The sequence below is a fragment of the Haematobia irritans genome, chromosome 4, assembly GCF_050003625.1.
Source record: "Haematobia irritans isolate KBUSLIRL chromosome 4, ASM5000362v1, whole genome shotgun sequence".
Lineage (NCBI taxonomy): Eukaryota > Metazoa > Arthropoda > Insecta > Diptera > Muscidae > Haematobia > Haematobia irritans.
Window position 1 is genome coordinate 19,490,184 of NC_134400.1, and position 25,063 is coordinate 19,515,246.

General features: G+C 35.6%; 3 protein-coding genes and 1 long non-coding RNA gene across 4 annotated transcripts; 3 read left to right on the forward strand and 1 right to left on the reverse strand.

Moving 5' to 3' along the window:
- The first annotated feature begins 635 nt into the window (after positions 1–635).
- Positions 636–1,164, forward strand: LOC142232811 (uncharacterized). The gene is made up of 2 exons (XR_012721215.1): positions 636–891; positions 959–1,164. It is a non-coding gene; the product is annotated as an uncharacterized LOC142232811 (long non-coding RNA).
- A 2,032-nt stretch (positions 1,165–3,196) lies between these two features.
- Positions 3,197–3,600, forward strand: Ccdc56 (Coiled-coil domain containing 56). The gene has a single exon (XM_075305984.1). It carries the CDS (start codon positions 3,197–3,199, stop codon positions 3,455–3,457), a length of 261 nt encoding a protein of 86 aa, XP_075162099.1. The 3' UTR covers positions 3,458–3,600.
- Positions 3,462–24,334, forward strand: mtTFB1 (mitochondrial transcription factor B1). Its single transcript, XM_075306570.1, has 10 exons — positions 3,462–3,604; positions 3,667–4,683; positions 6,542–6,610; positions 6,743–6,831; positions 8,319–8,553; positions 8,616–11,088; positions 11,150–11,443; positions 13,976–18,220; positions 23,337–24,062; positions 24,124–24,334. The coding sequence occupies exons 2-10, from the start codon at positions 3,674–3,676 to the stop codon at positions 24,247–24,249; spliced, it is 9,267 nt and encodes a 3,088-aa protein (XP_075162685.1). The 5' UTR covers positions 3,462–3,604; positions 3,667–3,673; the 3' UTR covers positions 24,250–24,334.
- Positions 4,778–7,113, reverse strand: crim (QVR superfamily protein crim). The gene is made up of 3 exons (XM_075305983.1): positions 6,938–7,113; positions 6,728–6,868; positions 4,778–6,667 (listed from the first exon to the last, which is right to left on the reverse strand). Exons 1-3 carry the CDS (start codon positions 6,990–6,992, stop codon positions 6,369–6,371), a joined length of 495 nt encoding a protein of 164 aa, XP_075162098.1. The 5' UTR covers positions 6,993–7,113; the 3' UTR covers positions 4,778–6,368.
- Positions 24,335–25,063: the final 729 nt, after the last annotated feature.

Consider the following 25,063-nt stretch of genomic DNA (forward strand, 5'->3'; position numbering starts at 1 on the left):
TGGTTATGAATCCAACAAGGCATACAAGGCATATTAATTAAAGGTAAAGTCACGAGCAAGCGTGTGTACCCCCCCATGATATTAATAATGTCAAACTAAAATGGCAGATCACTCAAGTTTTGTTTGTATGTGTAGTGTTGTTGTGTTTGTGTATGTGTAGTGTTGTTGTATTGTTGAATGCATATATAAAACATCAATATTGTTGAATACTAAACGTAAACAAAGCCTTTGACAAGATGAATGTCGATATTAGTCACCTGATTGCATGACTTTACCTCTTTAATATGCCTTGCAAGGCATATTAATTAACCTCTTTAATATGCCTTGTGAATCCAAAAACGGGTCGTAAGCGTAGTGTGGCCTGTCAGCTGTTTGTGTTTGATATACGACAGCCCATACCCAATAAACACAAGCATTGGAGAAATGGTTATATTCAATAAGCTTTCAAACATTTTTTCAAAGAATTAGATTAGAATTCAATTTGAGAAATTGTTGAGAAAATCGCGTTCTCAACAAAAAACAGACATTACCCTCAACAGTAGAATTCAACACGTTAGCAACACGTTAGCAACAATTTCTCAACATATTAGCTACAACTTTTCAAACTAAATTTCATTTTAAAGGTGGGTCCCTGCCAGCATTTCAAAGTTCCATTTCATCCGCATCGCTACCACAGACTCGTAAATGTCACCACAACCATCGCGAACTGTGATGGGGGAAGCATATCAAAAAGTACAAAATGTACATGAAAGTATTTTGCCATCACTACTGATAGAAGAGCCATTTTATTTTTTGTGAAACGCCAAGCGCAACCAGCTTGTTATATTTTATTTAAATAAAAACGAAAATAAAGTTCTGAAAACATAGATATTACGCTTAAAATTGTGAAAGGTATATGGTGAACAATTTTCGACTTTCCAAATAGAATAAAGTGATCGTTTTTCAAATATTTTTCCAGGCACGCTGTCTCCATCGAAAATAAACAAACTGGCTGATAGACGCTTCAATATGTAACTTGCTACTTAAAACTCAACATCATTATTTTATTAATGCAAAAAATTATGTTAAATGTGATGAGATAAACCGAAAAATGTTATATTTATAAGAAATTATAAATGTTTATTCAAATCAATAAACACACAATCGTGTTTTACTTGACCACAATGATTCTTCTACAATTACCTTAAAATGCACTTTTTCTGATAGTTTGCAGGGGTTCTTATTGGCGTCCTTCGAAATTGATCTAAATAGGCACCTAATAATTGCACTGATGAGAAACTTTTTCGTAGTAACTTGGCGTGGTACAACTTCTCAATAGTGACGGCGCTTTTACGACGAGTTTTTGATGTCGTATATGATTGTTTTCGACGTAGTGGGGATTCTCAGAAGCGCCCCCAAATTCAAAAAGTTCGAGTTTAGCCGCTAAAATTGTCATTTTTCCACGATTATTTTTCTTTAATAATCCATTTTAAGGAATACAAACTTTGTGAAAATTTGCTTGGGGCTATTCCCCATCAAGTTATAATAAAATTTGCAACAAATATGTATAATTTTATGCCTTTTTTACTGATTTAGTTTTCACTTTAGCGGCTAAACTCGAACTTAATACTCACCTTAATGCTTCAAACCTATTGGAAATGTTGTTGAACGCAAGCAATTTGCAAGGCCGGGAGCCACCGTGGTGCAATGGTTAGCATGCCCGCCTTGCATACACAAGGTCGTGGGTTCGATTCCTGCTACGACCGAACACCAAAAAGTTTTTCGGCGGTGGATTATCCCACCTCAGTAATGCTGGTGACATTTCTGAGGGTTTCAAAGCTTCTCTAAGTGGTTCCACTGGAATGTGGAACGCCGTTCGGACTCGGCTATAAAAAGGAGGTCCTTGTCATTGAGCTTAACATGGAATCGGGCAGCACTCAGTGATAAGAGAGAAGTTCACCACTGTGGTATCACAATGGACTGAATAGTCTAAGTGAGTCTGATACACCGGGCTGCCACATAACCTAACCTAACCTAAGGCCGTTTGAATTAATGTTGAATATCGGATTCACTATCAAATTGATATGGCGTTACTTATGAAAAATGCTCATGTTGTTGTTGTAACAGTTTTTAATGTAGTTTCATCCATTTTTTTCTATGCTTGTGTAGTTCAGCTGGTAGCCAGATCAAGGAACTCTGCGACAAGGATGGGGTGTGTCCAGAGTGATCTGGTAGTGAGACGGGTAGGCTTAGCTGGGCAAGCAAAAAGGTGACGAGTGTCATGTGGCCCTTGATTACAGATGGGACACACGTCAGCTACGCTGCTATCAATCACTGATAAGTATGAATTGAGGCGGCTGCACTTGCCTGATCTTAGTTGGGCCAAAACTACCCTTGTCTGCCGTGGGAGGTCTCTCTCCTCCGGTGCTATGGGCGGCTCATCTTTGTGTTTGTTGGGTAGCTGAATAAAGAGGTTGAATCACGATTACAAAAACAAAAATTTCAAAATGTTGTTTACAATTTTAAGAAGTCAAAATCAGCTGATAAAAGAATCGTATGGCATTGGTAAAAGTGGCAATTATTTATCCTTTCAATTGTCCTGAAAAAAAAACTTATTATACCCTGTACCACAGTAGTGGTGAAGGGTATAATATTTCAAATCCAGAGAAAAGAGAAGGTTCAAATTTAATTGCGTCACCTATGAGTGAAGTGGATATTTCATCCGAGGAACGCCGATATGAGACAAATAAGACTATTGCGCTTTATGCGCTTTACAGACTATCAGTTATTCCGGACGACAGTGCTCGTGTCGAACATATCCCATATATTGTGCACATTATAAGTTAAGTCCGAAGGCATAATCGATACTGCTGCATGTTTATGGGATCGATAACACATTTACCGATTATTTAGTCATCGCCGACAAGTCGTATCGATCCGACACACTGAAAGATTCTTTACAAACACCGACATTCCGTTCGAAATAACTGATAGTCTGTAAAGCACATTAGGTATACATTCTCTGAATGAACAAAATAAATAAAATAAAGTGTAAACTCTAGCAACCCTGTACTATTAACGGCGCATAAATCAGTGATGCCAAATTCTCGCAAATATGCGCCGAACAGCTGGAATATAAGTTGCCCTCCATTCCTGACAGCAAGATTTTTTTCCAATAATTTGAGTTTTGTTGAACTTATATTTACACTGTGGAATTATGTCTGGTCCTGGCAAATTACCCAATATTAAATACGCAGAAGGAAAAATAGACAAAGCCCAATTGGAATTTATGAAACTAATAGAGGAACAGAATTTGGAGAGAGTTCAAAAATTGCAGCGTGTGCGACGTAATAATTTGATGACAGCAGGTTGTTTAATCGCATCAGTTGTTGGAATCTATGCATATTCCATATGGTCTGTGAAACAAGAAAAATTTTTGGACGATTTCGACGAGCCAAAAAAGGTCAACGCCAATTAATTGTTCTGTTTCCGTTAGTTTTGTAAGATATATACACCTTAATTAGCCCTTACGACGATTCGAAACTGTTGTATAATCATCAATAGTTTTATTTTGCATGTGAAACGAATTAAGTGTTTTGGATTGTATTAAAGGAAGAGAAACAAGGTTAGTTTTGATCATGTAAATAAACAATTATTTGAAGATTTCAATGGACCTCCTCTTCATAGCTAAATAATGTCGGAGGCAGCTTTGCGAATATTGAAGTCGGGCATGCGTTTACCACCCTTGCCCACTATACGAGACCTGGTTAAGCTGTATCAACTGCAAGCCATGAAACAACTTTCTCAAAATTTTCTAATGGATGAACGTATAACGGATAAAATTGTCAAGTCCGCTGGGCGCATTGATGATCGTGATATTGTTTTGGAAGTGGGACCTGGTCCTGGGGGCATTACACGCTCAATTTTACGAAGACAGCCTCAACGGATAATTTTGGTGGAAAAAGATGCCCGGTTCTTACCATCTTTGGAGTTATTGAAAGATTGTGCTAAGCCATTAAATCTTCAAGTTGACATCCATATTGAAGATATTTTAGGATTCAAAATGGACCAACACATCCCGGACACTTCACAACGTTTACACTTGATTGGAAATTTGCCTTTTGCCATTTCGACACGATTAATTATAAATTGGTTTGAAGACTTATCGCTACGCAGAGGAGCATTTCGGCGTAATGACACCTGCATGACATTGACCTTTCAAAAAGAAGTGGCAGAACGGATTTGTGCCCCATTGGGCAACAAACAGAGGTGTCGTCTATCGATAATGTCACAAATTTGGACACAACCTGTTATGAAATTCACAATACCTGGCAAAGCGTTTGTACCCAAACCTGATGTAGATGTTGGTGTTGTTAAGTTAATACCTTTGAAATATCCCAAAACGGATTTACCCTTTGGTTTGGTGGAGAAAGTGGTGAGACATATTTTCAATATGCGACAAAAATATTGTCGACGTGGTTATGGTACATTGTTTCCACCAGAAGATCGTGATGACATTTGTCTGCAGCTATTTAAGCAAGCTGACGTTGAAGATACATTGAGACCTTTTCAATTGTCCGTAGATGAATGCATTCGTTTATCTACGGTATACAAAGAATTTGTGGATAGAAATCCTGAGATTTCATTATATGATTTCAGGGCATGTAAAAAATCCCTAGATGAAGTTGTAAATGATTTGAATTAAAAAATAATTCCACAATTTCCAATTTCAAGCTAATCTTCCTAATCACCATTTGAAACAAGGGTGAATATTTATATTAATTAAAACATCAGCTAATTCGTAATCATGTAAAATTGTCTTTATTTCTTAATAAAATATATTTCTATAGAAAAATGTGTGTAAACGTATATATGTATATATAAAATTGTAAAACATTAACATACTTGGAATGATATGCTCTCAATACATTAGACAAATTAGGAATGTAAATATCTTTAAAAATTTTGTAAAAATATGTGGACATACACTTTAACACTTTAGGTTGCACATGTTTGGACGGATTTATATAAATTTTATTTCGGTATTAAAAAAATATTCCAAATATTCGGAGACTAAATTGAAGTGGAAGGTAGTGATTGTGTATCAAATGTGCTGAGGAAAAGTAGGATTTATAAATAAATTTTATGAGTCTATGAAAGGATTTGGTTTAGTTATTGTAACAGCTTGGACATGCTGAGGAGATAATATTAAAGTTCATCTTGACTTCGTTTCGGTTTCGTGCGACTTTCATGCAAGGTTAACAAATTTCCACTGGACTATCGAAGTTTAAAAAAAAAAATGGATAGACCAAGAAATATTTGTTAGTAGACACAGTAGAAAAATAAGCTAAAACAACAGAAAGTGTTTTGAAAAAGCAGAAACAGTTTGTGGTAAATTACACCCATCGAAACTTTCACGTAAGATTAACGCATTTCCACTGGACTATCGAAAGCTTTGAAAAAAATCGTAGATCAAGAAAAATTTGTTAGTAGACAGAGCAGAAAAATCTGCTAAACTAACAGAAAGTGTTTTGAAAAAGCAAAAACAGATGTTGTAAATTACACCCCATCGAAACATTCATGCAAGACGAATCTGTTGCTAGACACAGCAGAAAAATTTGCTAAAACAACAGAACGTCTGCTGAAAACGCAGAAACACTTTGCTTAAATAGCGAACAATGCCTACTATTATTTAAACTCAATGGCTTAAACATATTTTAGTATGGCTTAAGCAAAAAAAAAAAAAAATTAGGGGCTATCGTATTCGAATAAAAACACAATATTAAGAATGTCTTATATAAAATATTTACCATATTAAGGCATAACAGCAAACAAATTATGTACTGATCGCATTTAGGTGCCTTGAAGGATATTAGCAGGAGTAACCAAAAGTCTATTGTTGTTTCTTAAATGGGCTTTGGGTAACATTTCAAGATTCAAAAACATTACAATTCGTTGTTCGATATACCCTGAAGTATAATAATATAACAGCAGGCATGGACTGCTGTTAAGTTGTTTAACAGACTTGTTTCTATGAGTGTAGAATATTAATAAGGATACACGATATAAACGTTCCCTTGAAGAGTTAGATTACAGACCGACACTTCCGAGGTGGTGTCACATGAGATTACTGAACTTTGCAGAATTCACAACGATAGGGGTATCCATAGAATCTAAATTATATTGAATTTAAATCAAACATTTCAAAAGGAATGAATGGTCACCATCAGAATGGCCTCAATATTGGAATATTATCCTAAATACCTTATATCTTTAAACATATACATTTTGCGTATAAAATATTCGAGGCACTTTATGTCTATTATACTAAAACTGAGAAGAGTAGGGATAGAAGGGTTTGTGTGTTTCATGGTTAAAGTTAATCAAAACTAAAAGTATATCTTATTTACCACAATCATTAAAAATGTGCTAAGCAAACCAAATCCCAAAAGGGATTTATTTTTCAATAGCATATCAGCGCTATTACAACGATGATCCAAAAAGCAAAAACAGAATTTGACATCAGTAAAATATTCTCGTTTCACGTCATGTTCCTTGATAGTGTGATTGACATAATGGGCCAATCGGACATCTTTGGCGGCGGGATAGCAACCTTCGTATTTGTCAGCAGGTATATCGGTGCGGAAACTTAAAGAACTCAAACAATCCCTGGTTATGGTTTCTTGAGCTGTAAACAGGGAACCCATATACGATTTTTTCGCTTTAAACGCACACTATGTTTACATACCTCCTCTCCTTTCAGTTATTTTTACACATATATCATCTTTCTCTGGACACTGTTCTCCCAGGAAACCTATGCCACGCCAATTGAATTCTTCCCCACAACCGGGAGTAGCTGATGTGCAGCGATAACACCAAATGGACAAACCTTGTATAATAAAAAAATACAAAAAGAAGATGAAATTCCCTATGTTCCATACTTTAACAACATGCTTACTTCCTTGAATTAAAACGCTTTGAATTACTAAACAGACATAGAAATATTTCTTCATTTTGTATCTGATAGCTGCAAAATATTATCCCAAGTTTAAAATAAATATTTTTTAAAACAAATGCCACAAAAACAAACGATGAGCTCAATAAATAATACGCCCTACTCAAATCCAATAAATAATGAAATATATTAGTGGTGGGAAAGTAAGGAGTATTTGATTACCAGTACTCGTTACTGACTAATTTTTTGAGTACTCGTTAAATGAGTACTCAATATCTTCAATATAATCCCAATAAACACAACCGCTTGAAAAATGCTAAAATTCAAATATTTTTCAAACAATAAATTAATTTCAGGTTTTAAAATTAATTGTAATGATCAAAAGGCCGTTAGAATATAATTAAAATATCCCGCGGAAATTTGGATGATGATGCCAAAGACTTTGTAATTATAACAAGATGTCCAGATTGCCTCTTGTTCTTGAATAGATAAAAGTGCACGACTTTAGGTTCACACACGTTCGTTATCTATTTTGCGCAAAGACCATTAATAAAGAAGACGTGAGATAAGCTTGCTCTTCCTCTTTTTCTTGAAAAAACAGAGATTAATATCATACATGTTCCATGAGACGTTGCAACTTTTTTTCGGTTTCTCTTTTCATTTTGCATTCGTAACAAAACTTAATTCGCTTATTTTAGCAATTTTTTTAACTCTTAAACGAACAAAAACACTTTGTGAAACATTTTATTAATAATTTAGTGCAACCGACACAGAAATTTGCGTGAAATGTTAGAGAAAATAGCTAAATAAAAATTGTCTGCATCAAACCAGTAAGTTCGGAGCGCTTTTCCAACAAGTATGATATTAATCTCCGTTTTCTATTACTAACACTATCAAAGCCCAATTCACGTCTTCTTTATTAATGGTCTTTGGCTCCGAACTTACTGGTTTGATGCAGACAATTTTTATTTAGCTATTTTCTCCAACATTTCACGCAAATTTCTGTGTCGGTTGCACTAAATTATTAATAAAATGTTTCACAAAGTGTTTTTGTTCGTTTAAGAGTTAAAAAAATTGCTAAAATAAGCGAATTAAGTTTTGTTACGAATGCAAAATGAAAAGAGAAACCGAAAAAAGTTGCAACGTCTCATGGAACATGTATGATATTAATCTCTGTTTTTTCAAGAAAAAGAGGAAGAGCAAGCTTATCTCACGTCTTCTTTATTAATGGTCTTTGGCTATAAACATAAAACATATGTTTACACAACACAAATGTTGGCGCCGCGCGTTTACTAAAAGGATTTTGATTTCAATCAAATGTCCTGCAGAAATGATTGAAGTTTAATTGTAACTGAAAAAGTGCAAAAAAAAAAAAAATTATAAGCTATGGCAGATCGTCGTAAAGATATGTGGAGGCTGTTGTACAGCGTAGTTAATCGTGATGAGACCGGTCTATATGACGTTTTGGTATTCGTGGATGATATTTTGTGCAAGGAACCAAGTCTCATTAGACATTCGTTGAAGGCAAATACCAACAAGTTTCAGGATGCTTTTATAATATGGTTGGTTAATAAATTGGTGAGATCTATGAATCTGGAAGATACCGGGGCGGATAAAGAGTAAGTATCCGAGCATATCGAGCATAGTGGTTCTATGACTATGGTTTCTTTTTGTTTTCTAGGCTCTGTGAAAAGAATTTAAAGATTCAATGTAAACTTCTTAATTCCTGTCTTGTGAATCGTGTTGTACTCTTCGAGAAACTACTCGCAGCCTATATAAATGCCATAGATCAATTGTGTGAGCAATATAATAAAATTGATATATCCCTTGAGGGAGTTATGCTGAAAATTACTGCCTTCTCTACGGAAGATCATGATGTCCTTAAAGAAATTGATGGCTCTTTCAGTTTCCCAGCCATAGAAATCAATAGCGATGCAATGGATGATTATATACAATCCTTAATGGAAGTGCTCTACCATGGTCTGAATATGGGCTATGTTAATTTCCCCAAGACATTTCAAAACACTTTGCTGACAATATTCCAAGCTTTGAAAATATGTGATTTTACCACAAAAATGGCATGCCTACAGTATGTGGCCAAAGTCTTTGGTTATACCTTCAATTTGAATGGTTTACAAGAAATGTATGAGCTAAGCTTTAGATCTTTGGCAACCATATGGAATTATTGTCCCATGTGGATTGCGAATAATTGTTTAAGACAAGACAATATAGAAGACTTAATAGAGGAATCAATTGCCTTGTTGAGGATATTACAAAAATTTATACCACAAATTGAGGAGAGGCTAGTGATTACGAACCACTGTTTGCAATTGTTGGAGAATATTTTTGAGCTGAACAAATGGCAGGGATTTGAAAATCAATTGAATTTAACGCATTTGAAAGATGTGGTACAATCACTAGGTGATTTGATGTTTGATCTCTTTATGGAAAACGTTAATAGACCACCAAAATTGGAAAATCAATATGCCAAGGTCATAATGAAATATGGTGAAGCTTTTCCATTTGTTCTCAAGTCTTTGGCGCCACATTTGGTTAGAAGTTCGAACAAAAAGGAATTATTGGAGATTATAAAATATCTGGCTATGAAATTGGAGAAAGCTTTTCCCAGAAGAGACTCCACTAAGGCTATCCAGGAATATTTAAACTTTTTCCTTATAATGGAACATCTAATCTTATGGTCTCAACAAAAATCCCTTGATTTAGAAAATATGGAGACCTTAAAGACCAATACAATACCATCAAGGGTTTCATTATTCCAAGAATTGCAGGAATTTTCCTTGGAGCCTTTAAATACTACTGTAAGGGATTGGTTAGCAAAAGCTTTAAAATCCCTGGAACCAGATGAGCTATTGATTGCAGGATTATTATTACAATGTTCCAGCTTTAATTGTCTACTATCGACGAGTATGCAAGATAAATTAATGGAAATGATTGTGAGGCCTTTGCAAGCGAAGGATTTAAAAACCAGTGATAAGTCCATAGAAATATCATTGGATATATTAGCCTTGGGACATATCAACCACAACACAGTATCTAAGGAAGGTGCCAGAGCTGTACAACAAACACAACAAGCGATACAAGCCCTGGGCAAACGATTATGCGATGCTGGCCTTAACGAAAATCATCAATATCTAAGAGAAAAATTTATGGCAAATATTCCCCATTATGTGGTCAATAATTGGTTGAGTATGGAGACCATAGTCCAAGATTTTCTAAAGCTAGATAAAGATCAAAATCTGTTTTTACCCCTTCTAAAAACTTTGGCTTGTTTTAATGGCCCGCCGGCAAATTCTGCCATAGTAGTAAGTTCTTATTTACGAGATCCTAAACGTATAACAAAGCACGCGTTTCCTTATATTACAAAATCAGAAATATATTGCCCAAATTGTTTTATAAAATCTCTATGCCGCAGAAAACAGAAAGAGTTCTATGAACAAAGTAAAGCAGTCGTTGCTTATCATCTTCCTCGTGGGAAATCCCAGTCCTCCAATCGCTTAAAACCCTCGCAAAATTTACCTACAAAATTGAAAAACTTTTTAGGTCAACAACTTTTTATAAATCCTCATTTGGAATTTATGACCAATCACATGGATTTTTGTCATCAAGTCTTGGGCAGCAATCGTATATTGGATTCTTTATTTTCCCCAGAAGCTATAAAATCTGGTCTAAACATACCCACCCTAAGACCCATAATAAGAAAATCTATTCAGGATAATGAAGAAGAATTTCTAAAAGATTTTTCATCACGTCTTCTGCAGCAGGTTATAGAATCCTTAAAGCCTTCCAATAATGCAGCAGCAGCCAACACTTCCTCCTCCCCCTCCTCGATCAACAATCGTTGCCAACATCAACAAACAATACTTGAGATTATTACCAGCTGCAGTGAAAGTCATTTACTATCGGAACTTTGGTTATATCATTTTTTCAAAATGCTTTTCTTCTATCTAATACATCCAGAGTCACAAGTGGTTCATGAGGCCATTCTATGTGCCACGGAAATGTGTAGCAATTATCGTAAACAACCCATACAATTATGGAATTGGTATAAAAGAGATGCCTTAAATTTGATAGTACGTCTAATGATCTATGTTTATATAACAAGAGGAGTTCGTATGACCAGATCCCTGAAAGCGGTTAGTAATGGGATATACTTATTTATTTATCTTTATTAATTTCTTCGTTTTTCTTTTATAGTTTACGAAAATGTTGGGCTTTTCTTGTGTCCAGGAATTTATTTGTAAATATTATCGCCTTTTGGTTACCATGATTTTACCCTATTGTGTCAAGGAACCTCGTTGCAAGGGTCTATTGATAAGCATCTCAAAGATTACCCGCAAACCTGTTAATAACCTGTTCATTGTTTCCTTTTTACGCATCTATACCCATATCTATTTGACGGAAGAGCCTCACATAGGCAATCGCTGCATTGAATTGATTGGCAAATGTACTGGATCTAGTCTTAGCAAGTTAATGAATACCGATGTTAAGGTAAGCTATTGAATTTACATTGTTTCATAGACAACAAAAAACAAACAAGGAAGGAATATCTAAAATCGACTATAATATACGCTATTTAAATTTGAACCGATTTGGGCAAAAATTTTCTTATCCTTCTCAAAATTTCATTTCTATAGAAAATTTCAACAAAATTTTATTTCTATAGAAAATTTCAACAAAATTTTAGATTTTTAGTTAGACATGAGCTTTGTAAGGAGAAAGTCCATAACTTTGTAAAATATAATGTCTCGCTGAAGATGATCACCGTTGGTGTGTCGGAATATCCGAGAACAGCAACATTTCAAAAAAAAGTAATGAAAAACAACAACACCAGCATTAGTCCATGACCTCAAGCCAATCGAATAATCCCAAAATTGCAAATTTTTTTTTTATAGAAAATCTTATCAAAATTTTATTTCTAAAGGAAATTTTGCAAAAATTTCATATTTATGGAAAATTTTTCAAAATTTTATTTCTATAGAAAATTTCAACAAAATTTTATTTCTATTGAAAATTTCAATAAAATTTTATTTCTATAGAAAATTTCAACAACATTTTATTTCTATAGAAAATTTCAACAACATTTTATTTCTATAGAAAATTTCAACAAAATTTTATTTCTATAAGAAATTTTATCCAAACTTCATTTCTATAGGAAATTCTGTCAAAACTTCATTTTTATGGGAAATTTTGTCAAAATTTCATTTCTATAGAACATTTTGTCAAAATTTTATTTCTATAGGAAATTTTGTCAAAATTTTATTTCTATAGAAAATTTCAACAAAATTTTATTTCTATAGAATATTTCAACAAAATTTTATTTCTATAGAAAATTTCAACAACATTTTATTTCTATAGAAAATTTCAACAAAATATTTTTTCTATAGAAAATTTCAACAAAATTTTATTTCTATAGAATATTTCAGCAAATTTTATTTCTATAAGAAATTTTATCCAAACTTCATTTCTATAGGAAATTCTGTCAAAATTTCATTTCTATAGGAATTTTTGTCAAAATTGATTTTTATAGGAAATTTTGTCAATATTTTATTTCTATAGAAATTTTATCCAAATTTCATTTCAATAGAAAATTTTGTCACAATTTTATTTCTATAGGAAATTTTGTCAAAATTGTATTTCTATAGGAAATTTTGTCAAAATTTTATTTCTATAGAAAATTTCAACATTTTATTTCTATCGAAAATTTCAACAAAATTTTATTTCTATAGAAAATTTTGTCAACATTTTATTTCTATAGAAAATTTTGTCAACATTTTATTTCTATAGAAAATTTTGTCAAAATTTCATTTCTATAGGAAATTTCAGCAAAATTTTATTTCTATAAGAAATTGTATCCAAACTTCATTTCTATAGGAAATTCTGTCAAAACTTCATTTTTATGGGAAATTTTTTAAAAATTTTTTCTATAGAAAATTTTGTCAAAATTTTATTTCTATAGGAAATTTTGTCAAAATTTTATTTCTATAGAAAATTTCAACAAAATTTTATTTCTATAGAATATTTCAACAAAATTTTATTTCTATAGAAAATTTCAACAACATTTTATTTCTATAAAAAATTTCAACAAAATTTTATTTCTATAGAAAATTTCAACAAAATTTTATTTCTATAGAATATTTCAACAACATTTTATTTCTATAGAAAATTTCAGCAAATTTTATTTCTATAAGAAATTTTATCCAAACTTCATTTCTATAGGAAATTCTGTCAAAATTTAATTTCTATAGGAATTTTTGTCAAAATTGATTTTTATAGGAAATTTTGTCAATATTTTATTTCTATAGGAAATTTTATCCAAATTTCATTTCAATAGAAAATTTTGTCAAAATTTTATTTCTATAGGAAATTTTGTCAAAATTGTATTTCTATAGGAAATTTTGTCAAAATTTTATTTCTATAGGAAATTTTGTCAAAATTTTATTTCTATAGAAAATTTCAACAACATTTTATTTCTATCGAAAATTTCAACAAAATTTTATTTCTATAGAAAATTTTGTCAAAATTTCATTTCTTTAGGAAATTTTGTCAACATTTTATTTCTATAGAAAATTTTGTCAAAATTTCATTTCTTTAGGAAATTTTGTCAAAATTTTATTTCTATAGGAAATTTTGTCAAAATTTTATTTCTATAGGAAATTTTGTCAAAATTTTATTTCTTCTATAGAAAATTTTCTCATTTTTTTTGTCTACAGAAAATTTTGTGAATTTTTTTTCTTTAGAAAATTTTGTCATTTTCATTTCTATAGGAAATTTTGTAAAAATTTCATTTCTATAGAAAATTTCAACATTTTATTTCTATAAAAAAATGTCAATAAAATTTTATTTCTATAGAAAAATTTTCTCAAAATTTCATTTCCTTAGGAAATGTTGTTAAATTTAATTTCTTTAGGAAATTTTGTTAAAATTTCATTTCTATGGGAAATTTTGTCAAAATTTCAATTCATCGCATGTTTTGTCATTTCAACGGACCAAACCAAAAACTTTCCTTTTGTTTCTTTGCAGCAAACTGTCTCCGAATTTCTGGTCTATTTCAATCGAAGCCCCACATTTGTTATGCAAGCATTTACATGCCTTTTACCCAATGAAGTAGGAGGAGGAGGCATGGGGACTGTCGCCACTACATCATCATCATCGTCGAAATCCTTCAAAAGCCCAACCCATGAGTTTTGCAATTTTATAGCAGATCGTTTTTTGGGTGTCATCACATATTTTCAAACCTGCCTTTCCGAACCGTATTTCGAGAAACCCCTTAAGGAGGAGACGCTATACAGTTTGGGTCAAATTATGCGTTTAATTGGACCCAACAATGTAACACAATTTCGTTTTAAAATCATAGCCATGCTTAGTTTTGTGCTGACCTTGGATGATCGTAATCTACAAAATATTTGCCTTAAGATATGGAATATTTTCTTGCATACGGTAAACATCGAGGAATTGGGAGCCTCATTGAGTCGAATTGTGGCCTCACTGCAGCCTCTAGTCGATAGCAATGCAGAGGAAATCAATGAGATCTATGAATTTTTGATAATGAAAAGTAGCAGCCTATTGGGAGCACATATATCCGATTTGTATTTCCTAAAGGATATGGAAAAAGTTAAAGCACCCATACGCCAATTGGTGGCCCGACAAATGGAACTCATGAATTTGGAACGAGATGATATACCGGAAAAATTAAATTTCCTATACCAACAAATATGCAACGAGAACAGTCAAGTGAGGATATATGGTCTGAATTATTTGGGCATCTTTATAGGAAAATATCGTAAGGATATCAATCATATGATTTTGGATACCATACCGCTGAATCCTTTAATTGAACGTATAGTGGATGAGGTGATTAAAGGATGTCGCCATGAGGATCGTAATATTCATTTGGCTTCGGCTAAATGTTTGGGTGAGTTGGGAGCCATTGATCCCAGCTATATGTCTGCGAATTTTTCCTTTATGGATACCACCGAGATTTCGTTGAGTATGCATACAGACGATTTTGCCATAATGGCTTTGACGGAACTATGTCGCTCCTATCAATTTCAAAAGGATTCCAAATATGTGGATAATTTTTCGTTGGCCATACAAGAGACTTTGGCAGTTTTTGGTATTTCCCCAAGGGAGGGAAAAAAGCTCAATGTATGGGATGCTTTGCCATTGCGTATGCAACAGATAATGGAACCTCTATTGACCTCCTGCTATACAGGATCTCGCAGGGATAAGAAAATCACAGAGCATCCCTTGTTCAATAGCAGTTTGTGTCGTTCCTATGAGGAATGGTCTTTTGCTTGGTCTTGTCGCCTAATCGAATGGGTGCAGACGGATGAGACGCGTCGACTATTGAACTCGTATAAGCCTAGCATGAAGAGGGATAGTAAAATGTTATCGATATTCTTTCCCTATTTGCTATTACATGTCCTGCAGGAATGTGATAGGGACAAGGCCTTGGAAATCTATGAAGAATTTATGGCTGTATTTAATTTTTGTAATCGTGATTCGAGTTTACAAGGAAGGGTGGATGTGGGAGGCTTCAAAGAATTTAAATCTTCAAAATATTCGGCAGATAAATTAAATAGCCAGGATAAAGGAGGAGGCCTGCAGAACTCCACTGCCAATGGTGGTGGTGGCGTTAGTATGGGTTCCGAGCATCAATTTGAAGCTTTGGAAACGGTAACACAAACCTGCTCGAAATTATGTTCGGAGCAAATAGATTTCCTCCAAAGATGGATTAAAGAATGGCAAAAACAGAATATGGTCAATGGTAAAATACGCCAAGAGGATAATAAATACAAGACCATCGAAGAATTTGTGAATAAATTCAATAAATCTCTGATATCCAAGGCGAATTATAACTCAGGAGAATATGCTCGAGCTTTATTGTATTTGGAGGAATATATAGAAGAGAACCCTCGCGAAAGATTGCAAGAGCAGTTGTCGTATCTCATAGAAATTCATGGAAAATTAATGGATTCCGATTCGGTTGAGGGTGCGGTTTTTGTTAAAGACACAGACTTGTCTTTGGAGGAAGAGATTTTGGTAAATCGCTTGGTCGATCGTCCCCAGGAAACAATCAATTGCTATCAACAGCTGTTGTTAAAGAATGAGGCCCAAATCAATCATAGCGATGTTAATGGTATCATACAAAGTTATCTACGCATGGATACCCCAGAGACGGCTTTACTCATAACCAATGGTCTGTGGGAGAAATTGGCCGATCAATATAATGATGATTGCTTTAAGGAATGTAAAACGGAGATCCTATGGCGTTTGGCTAGATATGATGAGCTGGAAGAGCTACTAGAAGATCCCACAGTGAGGGGTAAGACCAATAATTGGAATATTCAATGTGCCGAAGCATTTCTACACTTTCGCCAAACGCCCAGGGGTCAAGATTACGATGGAGTGAATTGCAAACATTTTATGGAGCAATTGGACATCATACGTTCTCACATAGTAGCCAGTATGAGATCATGCTCAGGTGTCACAGGTAATTCGTATATCCATGCTTATGATGAGGCTACCAGATTGCATTTATTAAATGAGTTGGAAAAAAATAAATTCTTAATACATCAGCTGCATGGATATATGGTGAACGAAGATGGAGGAGGTGGAGACGCGAATGGAAATTCTCTCCCTGATAATTGTATGAAAAAGTTACAGGAATTTTTCTCTAATTGGGATGCCCGATTATTGATTTTGGAACCCACGGCTAGAGTTTTGGAGCCAGTTATATGTTTTAGACGTAACTTACTTTTGGAAACTCAACGTATTCTAAAACCAAAGGAAAATCTCGCGACAACCTCCAGCATCTCAACTTCACATCCCAATCTCTTGACTTCCATTAACTCACTTATCAATGATGAAATCGTCAAATTATGGTTACATAGCATACGCATGAATCGTGAATCGGGTTGTCTGCAACAGGCGGAGATCTCCATTATGAAAGTGGAACCATATAAACCAGCCACTCTCTTCTTAGAAAAGGCTAAACTTCTGTGGCAAAAAGGTGATCAGACCAATTGTTTTAAACTACTCCAGGATAATATTAACGCCCTAGAGGTCACATGTAATGGAGATATCAAACGTATGGAACCATCAAAACGTTTAATCTATGCCGAAGCGAAATTCCTACAAGCCACTTTCAATGCCGAATCGATGAATATATGCTCCGAATTAAATTTGAAATATTTTCGTGAAGCGGTGGCCGCAAATCGAACCTCGGAAAAATGTCTATTACACTATGCCCAATATATGGAGAAGATCTATGAATCCTATACCGCCGAACAAAAAGAAAGTGACAATGGTTGTAGCCTCCTACTCGATATTATGCTTTTCTATGCCAAGTCGCTGAAATATGGTCATTCCAATGTCTATCAATCTTTACCCCGTATACTTAGTATATGGTTGGATTTTACCTCACAATTGGCTTCTAGTATGGCTTCAGACCATCAAACCTCAGCCTCGGGGTCTGGGTCCTCCTTGCATAATGCCAAAATGGTTTTATTCCAGAGTTTGGCCAAGAAAATGAATGACATGATTGGTAATTGTGTTACCATGTTACCTACCTCAATTTTCTATACAGCCTTTTCGCAATTACTTAGCCGTATATGTCATCCCTCGCCCGATGTCTTTAAGAACCTGTGTAATATTGTCATTAAACTCTTGGAACATTTCCCCCATCAGTCTTTGTGGATGTTATTGCCTATTTTCAAATCATGCCACAGTAATCGTATAAAACGTTCTCGTTTAATATTCACCGATGTACGGCTTAATAAACCTGGCTTTCAAAAATTACTCAAAGATTTTAATATTCTAGCAGAGCGGCTCATAGAATTGACCAATAAGGATATACCCTTTGATCGTACCTATCAATTGAGTTCTTTGGTTCGACAACTTCCTCAATTACTAAATGATCCCGAGTTTTCCCAGATCATGTTACCTTTTGAGAAATACATGCAGGCTTCATGTCCCATTGCCTCGACAATGACAGAATCTGCAAATACAACCACTTCAGCGCCCGATGTGACAGCCAATCCTTCATTACCCAGATATCCATTTCCCTCTGGTGTTTTTATATGTGGCATTAGTGAAGAAGTTGTGGTCCTTCGTTCGGCTGCTAAACCCAAAAAGATAACCATTGAATGTAGTGATGGTAAAACGTATAATGTTATGGTCAAACCCAAAGATGATTTACGTAAAGATTTTCGTCTGATGGAGTTCAATGGTCTGGTGAAGAGATATTTGCATCAAGATTCTCAGGTGAGTGTAATGGGGAATACGAAAGAATTATCTCCAAATTGTATTGAATATATAGATTGTAAAGAGTCTCTAGATTTCCCGGTCTATGACAGTAATCGGCTTTTTTCCAAAAAATCGAATTCCTCCATTTGTTTCCAGTCGCTTTTTTCAGCTTAGCCATATCCCGAATCATCTCTGATGGACTTATAACTTGTAAAATCAGGGTCCTGATTTGGTTAGTGCTCCGCCTTAAAAAATTCCCTACATACAACATTCTCTGTTCGTATTTGACATAAATTTGTCATCAACTCTAGGTATCCGCTCATGATCCCTGCGACTCTTCTAACTGCCGTCCCTAGGACCTTAGGACTTCAATAGTTAACATTCCCAAAGGGTAATGGGTTTTCCGAATCTCAGTTTCAGAAAAAAAAATATTTAAGCCATATACCATCATTCTCTGCACGTATTCGCTCGGCTACCCCTGGCGGGTAGTGTTCCTCGACCTTAAAACAGCCTTTATCATACAACATCATTCATTCTCTGCTCGTATTTGGCACAAATTTGACCTCAACTCTAGGTATCCGCTCATGATTCCTACGGCTTCTCCAATTGGCGTTCCGAGGACCTTAGGACTACAATGGTTAACACTCCCAAAAGATAATGAGTTTTCCTCGACATTTCCATCTTCATCGGGTGGAAATGTCGCTCTCCAACGTATTCTGCTTGTTAGATACTCCCCTGGCAGGTAGTGCTCCACGACCTTAAAACATGCCCTACATTCGGCTTAAATTTGCCCTCAACTCTAGGTGTCCGTTCATGGGCCCTGCGGTTCTTCTAACTGCCATCCATTGGGCCTTCGATTTACAATGGTTAACATTCCCAAAGGATCATGTGTTTTCCGAATCCCAGAAGAAATATTTAACCCCCATCGGATAGAAATGTCACCCTCCAAAGCACTCAGCTTGTTTGATACCCGCCTTAAAACAGTTTGCGCCATACACCAACATTCTCTGCTCGTATCCGCTCATGAATCCTGCGGATCTTCTAATTGCCATCGCTAGGACCTTAGGACTGCAATGGCTAACGTTCCCAAAAGATCATGGGTTTGAGACGAAAAAGAAAAAAATATTTAACCTTCATCGGATGGAAATATCGCCATCCAACCTATGCTACTTGTTTAATACTCCCCTGGCGGGTAGTGCTCCTCGACCTTAAAACATGCCGAATACGGGCAGAGAGTGATGGAAAGAAAAAATATTTAACCTTCAACGGATGGAATTGTCGGCGGAGTTTAATCTTTCAACTTTAGTCGTTTTGCCACAGATAAGTAAGTAGGACTCGCCAAGATGATGATATTAACGCTATCGTTTACGTCTAAAATGAAATCAAACTTATCAGGGTGGATGGGCCACCATAAGCTTCTTAATTTTCCGCAACTCTATTGCATTTCTTCGAATACAGATTATTCGGCAGAAATCTCTCCCCAGATGTGTGTGCCCGCTGATGGTCGCCACTATCGGATTCTGCTTACTTGAGACTCCTGGCGGGGAGTACTTTGTCTTTTTCGTGCTGAACCCATCGATCATCTTAAATGTATGTACATAAAAGCTGGGTGTTTATTTTTCTCTTCTAGCGTTTGAGTGTAACACTATTCCCGATATCTAATCCTCTTTCTCGTGAGATTGGAAGGAATTTCAAGTTGTTTCCTTGGAAGTATTTGGTCATAATTGGCATCCCCTCCTCTGTGGTTAATGTGCTCGCTTTCTTTTTTGTTCCTGGAGGACAGTACTTGGTAGTTTTTTCGTTTCTTTCGTGTCATTGTAACTGTAGATCTAGTCTTCTTTTCCTTGAGATTGGGAGGAGTTTCAAGATTTTTCCCTCGGAGCATTTTGATTTTATTTATAGTCTAGTTCATCATTTTCAGCTTTCGTCGTTTTGCCACGGACAATTTCTTCTTTTTCGTGTTGAGTTTCGCCACGTCATTGCTGAATCCATCGATCTTCTTATTGACCCCGTCGTAATTTTTGTTCGACAAGATGGTAATTTTACCGTTTTCGTGTACATCTGATTCATAGGGAAATAAGAACCTAAACTCACCTCTTCATTTTCCTCAAGTCTCTTGCCGACTATAGATGACAAATTGTGTACACGTATAGAACATTACCCAGTTTGTAGAAAAAATATGCAAATAGATGCCTCATGATGATCCACAATTTCTGTGTTCAGCAACGAGAGATATTTGTTCGAGTATCTAGAGATACCAGATCAGAGCTGGGATAGCATCGATCTTTTACTTTCGCTAATGGGCGGTGATCTTGCACCGCGAACAACGCTATACGAATAAGTCAGCGTTGCCTCCTACACCGCTTCTATGTGAGTCAATCTCTTTACCTTTCGTATCCCCTCATTCCTTTGGTTGCCGATCAAATGGCGAACTGAGATTAGTTTTATCTTAAAATCGAAACTGATGGGGGCGGTTCGTTCCCTAAGTCTCATCAATTTTCTCAAGTCTATTGTATTTCTTTGATTACGGTTGCCAATGTGCTCACACCTATGGAACCTCATCTTGGTAATAGAAGAAAGCAGGACATGTGAAGAGATATCTTGTGGTGATACATAATTTAGGTGTTCCGAAGCGAGAGTGAAAGATATTTGTTCGGGTACGTAGAGATACCAGATCAGTGCTGGGATAGCATCGATCATTTCTCTCATCTTCCCCAATAGTCAGTGGTCTACCATCAAGGCGTTACCTCCTACACCGCTTCTATATCAGTGTCGTGTGTATCCTCATTGCTGTTGGCGCCGCTCAACCGAGCTTAGATTCTTCTTAAAATCGGACCTGATGGCGAAGGTTTGTTCGTAAGAGGGATCATTCCCTCCTTATCGTTAGGATGTTTTATACTTACGTACGTAATTTGGTGCTAGCATATCAAGAGGGCGATATGTTCCATCTTTGACAGCGTCTTGGTCTCGACCTGGAGGTGACCCTCTGTGAAAATGTATACATTGCATGTCTTTGACAGCTGGAGTTCAGATGGAGGCAGCTTAGTCTATAAAGGGACGTCCTGTTGACAAATACGTCTTCAGGATATCCTTACCTTTTGACAGCGTCTTCGACTCATTCTGGAGGTGCTTCTCAATGACAATCTGTCGCGATTTTCAGCGCATATTCTGGGCTGTTTGTTGATTTATACATTGCATGCAACTGACGGTTGGAGTTGAGATGAAGGCAGCGTAGTCTATAAAGCGACGTCCTGTAGACTTGTATGTCGTCAGGATCTCCTTGTCTTTTGACAGCGTCTTGGTCTCGTGCTGGAGGTGCTCCTCAAATACAATCTGTCAGGAATCATATTCTGGTCTGTTTGTATATTTATACATTGCAAGTCAGTGACCACTTCAGTTCAGATGGAGGCAGCGTAGTCTATAAAGTTACCCCCTGTTGACTTGTATATCGGCAAGATCACCTTGTCTTTTTCGCCACATGCTGGCAGCCAGCACCATCTTGTTTCTGTATCCAACTTTTTGGCTCTGTATTATGACTAAAAATAAATCTTATGATTCTTGGCGGTGGATATCTTCCAGTCAGAAAATATCGTAGTCGTGATCCACGTTCATCTCTTTTGTCCAAGTGTGAAATGGGCTGTAGTGGATTACAGACAACAACAGGTTCCTGCTGACAAAAAATAAGTAGCTAAGACAGCATCTTAGACTAAGACAGCGTCTTGGACTCGTGCTGCAGGTGCTCCTCAGTATCAATCTGTCGCGATTCTCTGCATATTCTGGGCTGTCTGTAGATTTATACATTGCATGTCACTAACAGGTGTAGTTCAGATGAAGGTAGCGTAGCCTATTAAGGGACCTCTTAGTCATAAGAATCGAATCGAAGGAAGCTTTGGATTATTGGCATTGGGTATCCTCTAGATCAGATCGACATCTGGTCGTACGAGGGCAGACACATAGAAACTAAATAGGAGGGGAATAATTGAGGAGTTTCGTCCTATAACTCTAGCGAGGCCAAATGAATGGTCGGTTTCCAAGAAAGGCACGACTCAAGTTTCCCGTTTCATGAAATTGATGGTATGGAAGGATGGTCTATTTGCAAAATGTTAGACCGAAGATTCTCATTTTATTTTTCTCCTGCTTCGTACCCCAAACGAAGAACGTCCGTCTGCACGTAGATCCAATTTTTGAAGATGAAAGCTTTGGATTATGTCCTTCAAGGGAGAGATTTATCTTCGTCGACCAGTTTGTAGATTATGTTCGGTTAGGATATTCAGTCCATTGTGATACCACATTGGTGAACTTCTCTCTTATCACTGAATGCTGCCCGATTCCATGTTAAGCTCAATGACAAGGGACCTCCTTTTTATAGCCGAGACCGAACGGCGTTCCACATTGCAGTGAAACCACTTAGGGAAGCTTTGAAACCCTCAGAAATGTCAACACCAAAAAGTTTTTCAGCGGTGGTTTATCCCCCCTCCGTGACATTTCTGTGTAAATCACTGCTCCTCTAAAGTGGTTTCATAGAAATTGGAACGTTCGGAACGGCTATAAAAAGGAGTTCCCTTGTAATTGAGTTAAACATAGAATCGGGCAGCAATCATTGATAAGAGAGAAGTTCACCAGTGTGATATCACAATGAACTGAACGAGCCTGAGTTTAAGTGAGCCTGAAATATCGAGCTGCCACTATGCCTAACCTTACCGAAGGTCCTCATAGCGCCCATAGCACCGGAGGAAAAAGACCTCCCACGGCAGACTAGGATACTTTTGGCCCAGATCACGCAAGTCCAGCCGACTCAATTCCTACCTATCAGTGATTGATAGCAGCATAGCTGACGTGTGTTCTACCTGACACGCGTCACCTTTTCGCTTGCCCATCCAAATCTACCAGCCTCACTCTGAACTCATCCTATCTTAGTCGCAGAGTTTCTCGAGAATACAACAGCGCAACACGAAATGGGTGATAACACAACACGGAAGTCCATTATATTGGAGTTTCGTTTTCTTCCAAATCCTAGAATACATCCCTTTATCTTTACGGAAGTAAAGCCAAAAACCTAGTATATATACGTTCACCTTGTCATTCTATATTAGTCTGTATAATAAATGAAAACCCCTACAAATATTTTTTTCAGGCTCGCCATCGACATTTACGCATACGCACCTATGCTGCCATTCCATTCAATGAGGAATGTGGTTTGGTAGAATGGCTACCGAATCTGAACTCTTTTCGTGGCATTTGCACAACCATATATCGCATGCGTGGTCAAGGAATTCTAGATCGCAACATCCGACAATACGCTCTACCCAAAACGGATCCTATAGAAAAGAAACGGGCCGTGTTTCAAGAGTTGTTGGCCCGAAATCCACCAGTTTTTCACGAATGGTTCCGTCAGAGATTCCATTCACCCCATAGTTGGTATCAGGCACGAAGTTCTTATGTTAAAACTACATCGGTTATGTCTATGGTTGGATATATTCTGGGTTTGGGCGATCGCCATGGTGAAAATATTTTATTCGATGAAACAAATGGAGATGCTGTTCACGTGGATTTCAATTGTCTCTTCAATCAAGGCGAATCGTTTGCTTTTCCCGAAGTGGTACCATTTCGTTTAACTCACAATATGACATTTGCCATGGGACCATTGGGCGTGGAAGGTCTATTTAGGAAATGTTGTGAAATCACTTTAAGGCTTTTGAAAAATGAGTCGAAGACCTTAATGTCTGTGCTGAGGCCTTTTGTCTATGATATAGGTTTTATAGATCGTCTTAAGGCGAAGAAAACGAATAGCGGATTGGAAGTAACCGATCCCAAGGCCATTACCGATGTCAAACGTATAGAGGAGCGCCTGCAAGGCTATGTAAGTTTATTGTATCCGGGTTTTAATGCTGTTAATTTAAAATATGTATTTTGTTTTTTAGGTTAAAAGAACCCAAGGTTTTAGTATACCATTGTCCACAGAAGGTCATGTGAATTTTCTTATTTCTGAAGCCACAGATTTGGATAATTTGGCTTCAATGTATATAGGTTGGGGTTCCTATATTTAGCTAATCTAGCTTAGAATTATCCCCATATAGTACCAGTGTTTTTTTAATTATATTTTTTTGTAATGAATAAAAACGTTAAACATAAGCTATAATGAATACGATCATTCACAATAAGAACCTACTCCCGCATACAAGGTTCAATACCTAACGCTACTATAAACTCTTTTAAGTAGCACTATAACGACATTTAACCGTGACAAATGACATCAATCAGATAGCTACTGTGCATGATGAGCGCAATCGTGAGATGAAAATGAACATTGTTTGGGTTCGAATCTGAATTTTATTTCTATAGAAAATTTTGTCAAAATTTTACTTTTATCGAAAATTTTGTCAAAATTTTATTTCTATAGAAAATTTTGTCAAAATTTTATTTTTATAGAAAAAATTGTCAAAGTTTTACTTCTATAAACAATTTTGTCAAAATTTTATTTCGATAGAAAATTTTGTCACAGAATTTCATTTCTGTAGAAAATTTGGTCACAATTTTATTTCTATAGAACATTTTGCCACAATTGTATTGCTAAGCAAATTTTGTCAAAATTTTTTTCTATAGAAAGTTTTGAAAAAATTTTATTTCTATAGAAAATTTTGTCAAAATTTTATTTGTATAGAAAATTTTGTCATAGAATTTCATTTCTGTAGAAAATTTGGTCACAATTAAATTTCTATAGCAAATTTTGTCAAATTTTTTTCTATAGAAAGTTTTGACAAAATTTTATTTCTATAGACAATTTTGTCAAAATTTTATTTCTATAGAAAATTTTATCAAAATTTTATTTCAAAGAAAATTATGTTCCAATTTTATTTCAAT

Coding starts and splice junctions, on each gene's coding strand:
- Ccdc56 (XM_075305984.1), top strand. CDS start 3,197: ATGTCTGGTCCTGGCAAATTACCCAATATTAAATACGCAGAAGGAAAA.
- mtTFB1 (XM_075306570.1), top strand. CDS start 3,674: ATGTCGGAGGCAGCTTTGCGAATATTGAAGTCGGGCATGCGTTTACCA. Junction 4,684..6,541: donor GTTGTAAATGATTTGAATTA/AAAAATAATTCC, acceptor GTTCCTTGATAG/TGTGATTGACATAATGGGCC. Junction 24,063..24,123: donor AGGAGCGCCTGCAAGGCTAT/GTAAGTTTATTG, acceptor TTTGTTTTTTAG/GTTAAAAGAACCCAAGGTTT.
- crim (XM_075305983.1), bottom strand. CDS start 6,992: ATGAAGAAATATTTCTATGTCTGTTTAGTAATTCAAAGCGTTTTAATT. Junction 6,869..6,937: donor AAGCGTTTTAATTCAAGGAA/GTAAGCATGTTG, acceptor TTATTATACAAG/GTTTGTCCATTTGGTGTTAT. Junction 6,668..6,727: donor AATAACTGAAAGGAGAGGAG/GTATGTAAACAT, acceptor CCCTGTTTACAG/CTCAAGAAACCATAACCAGG.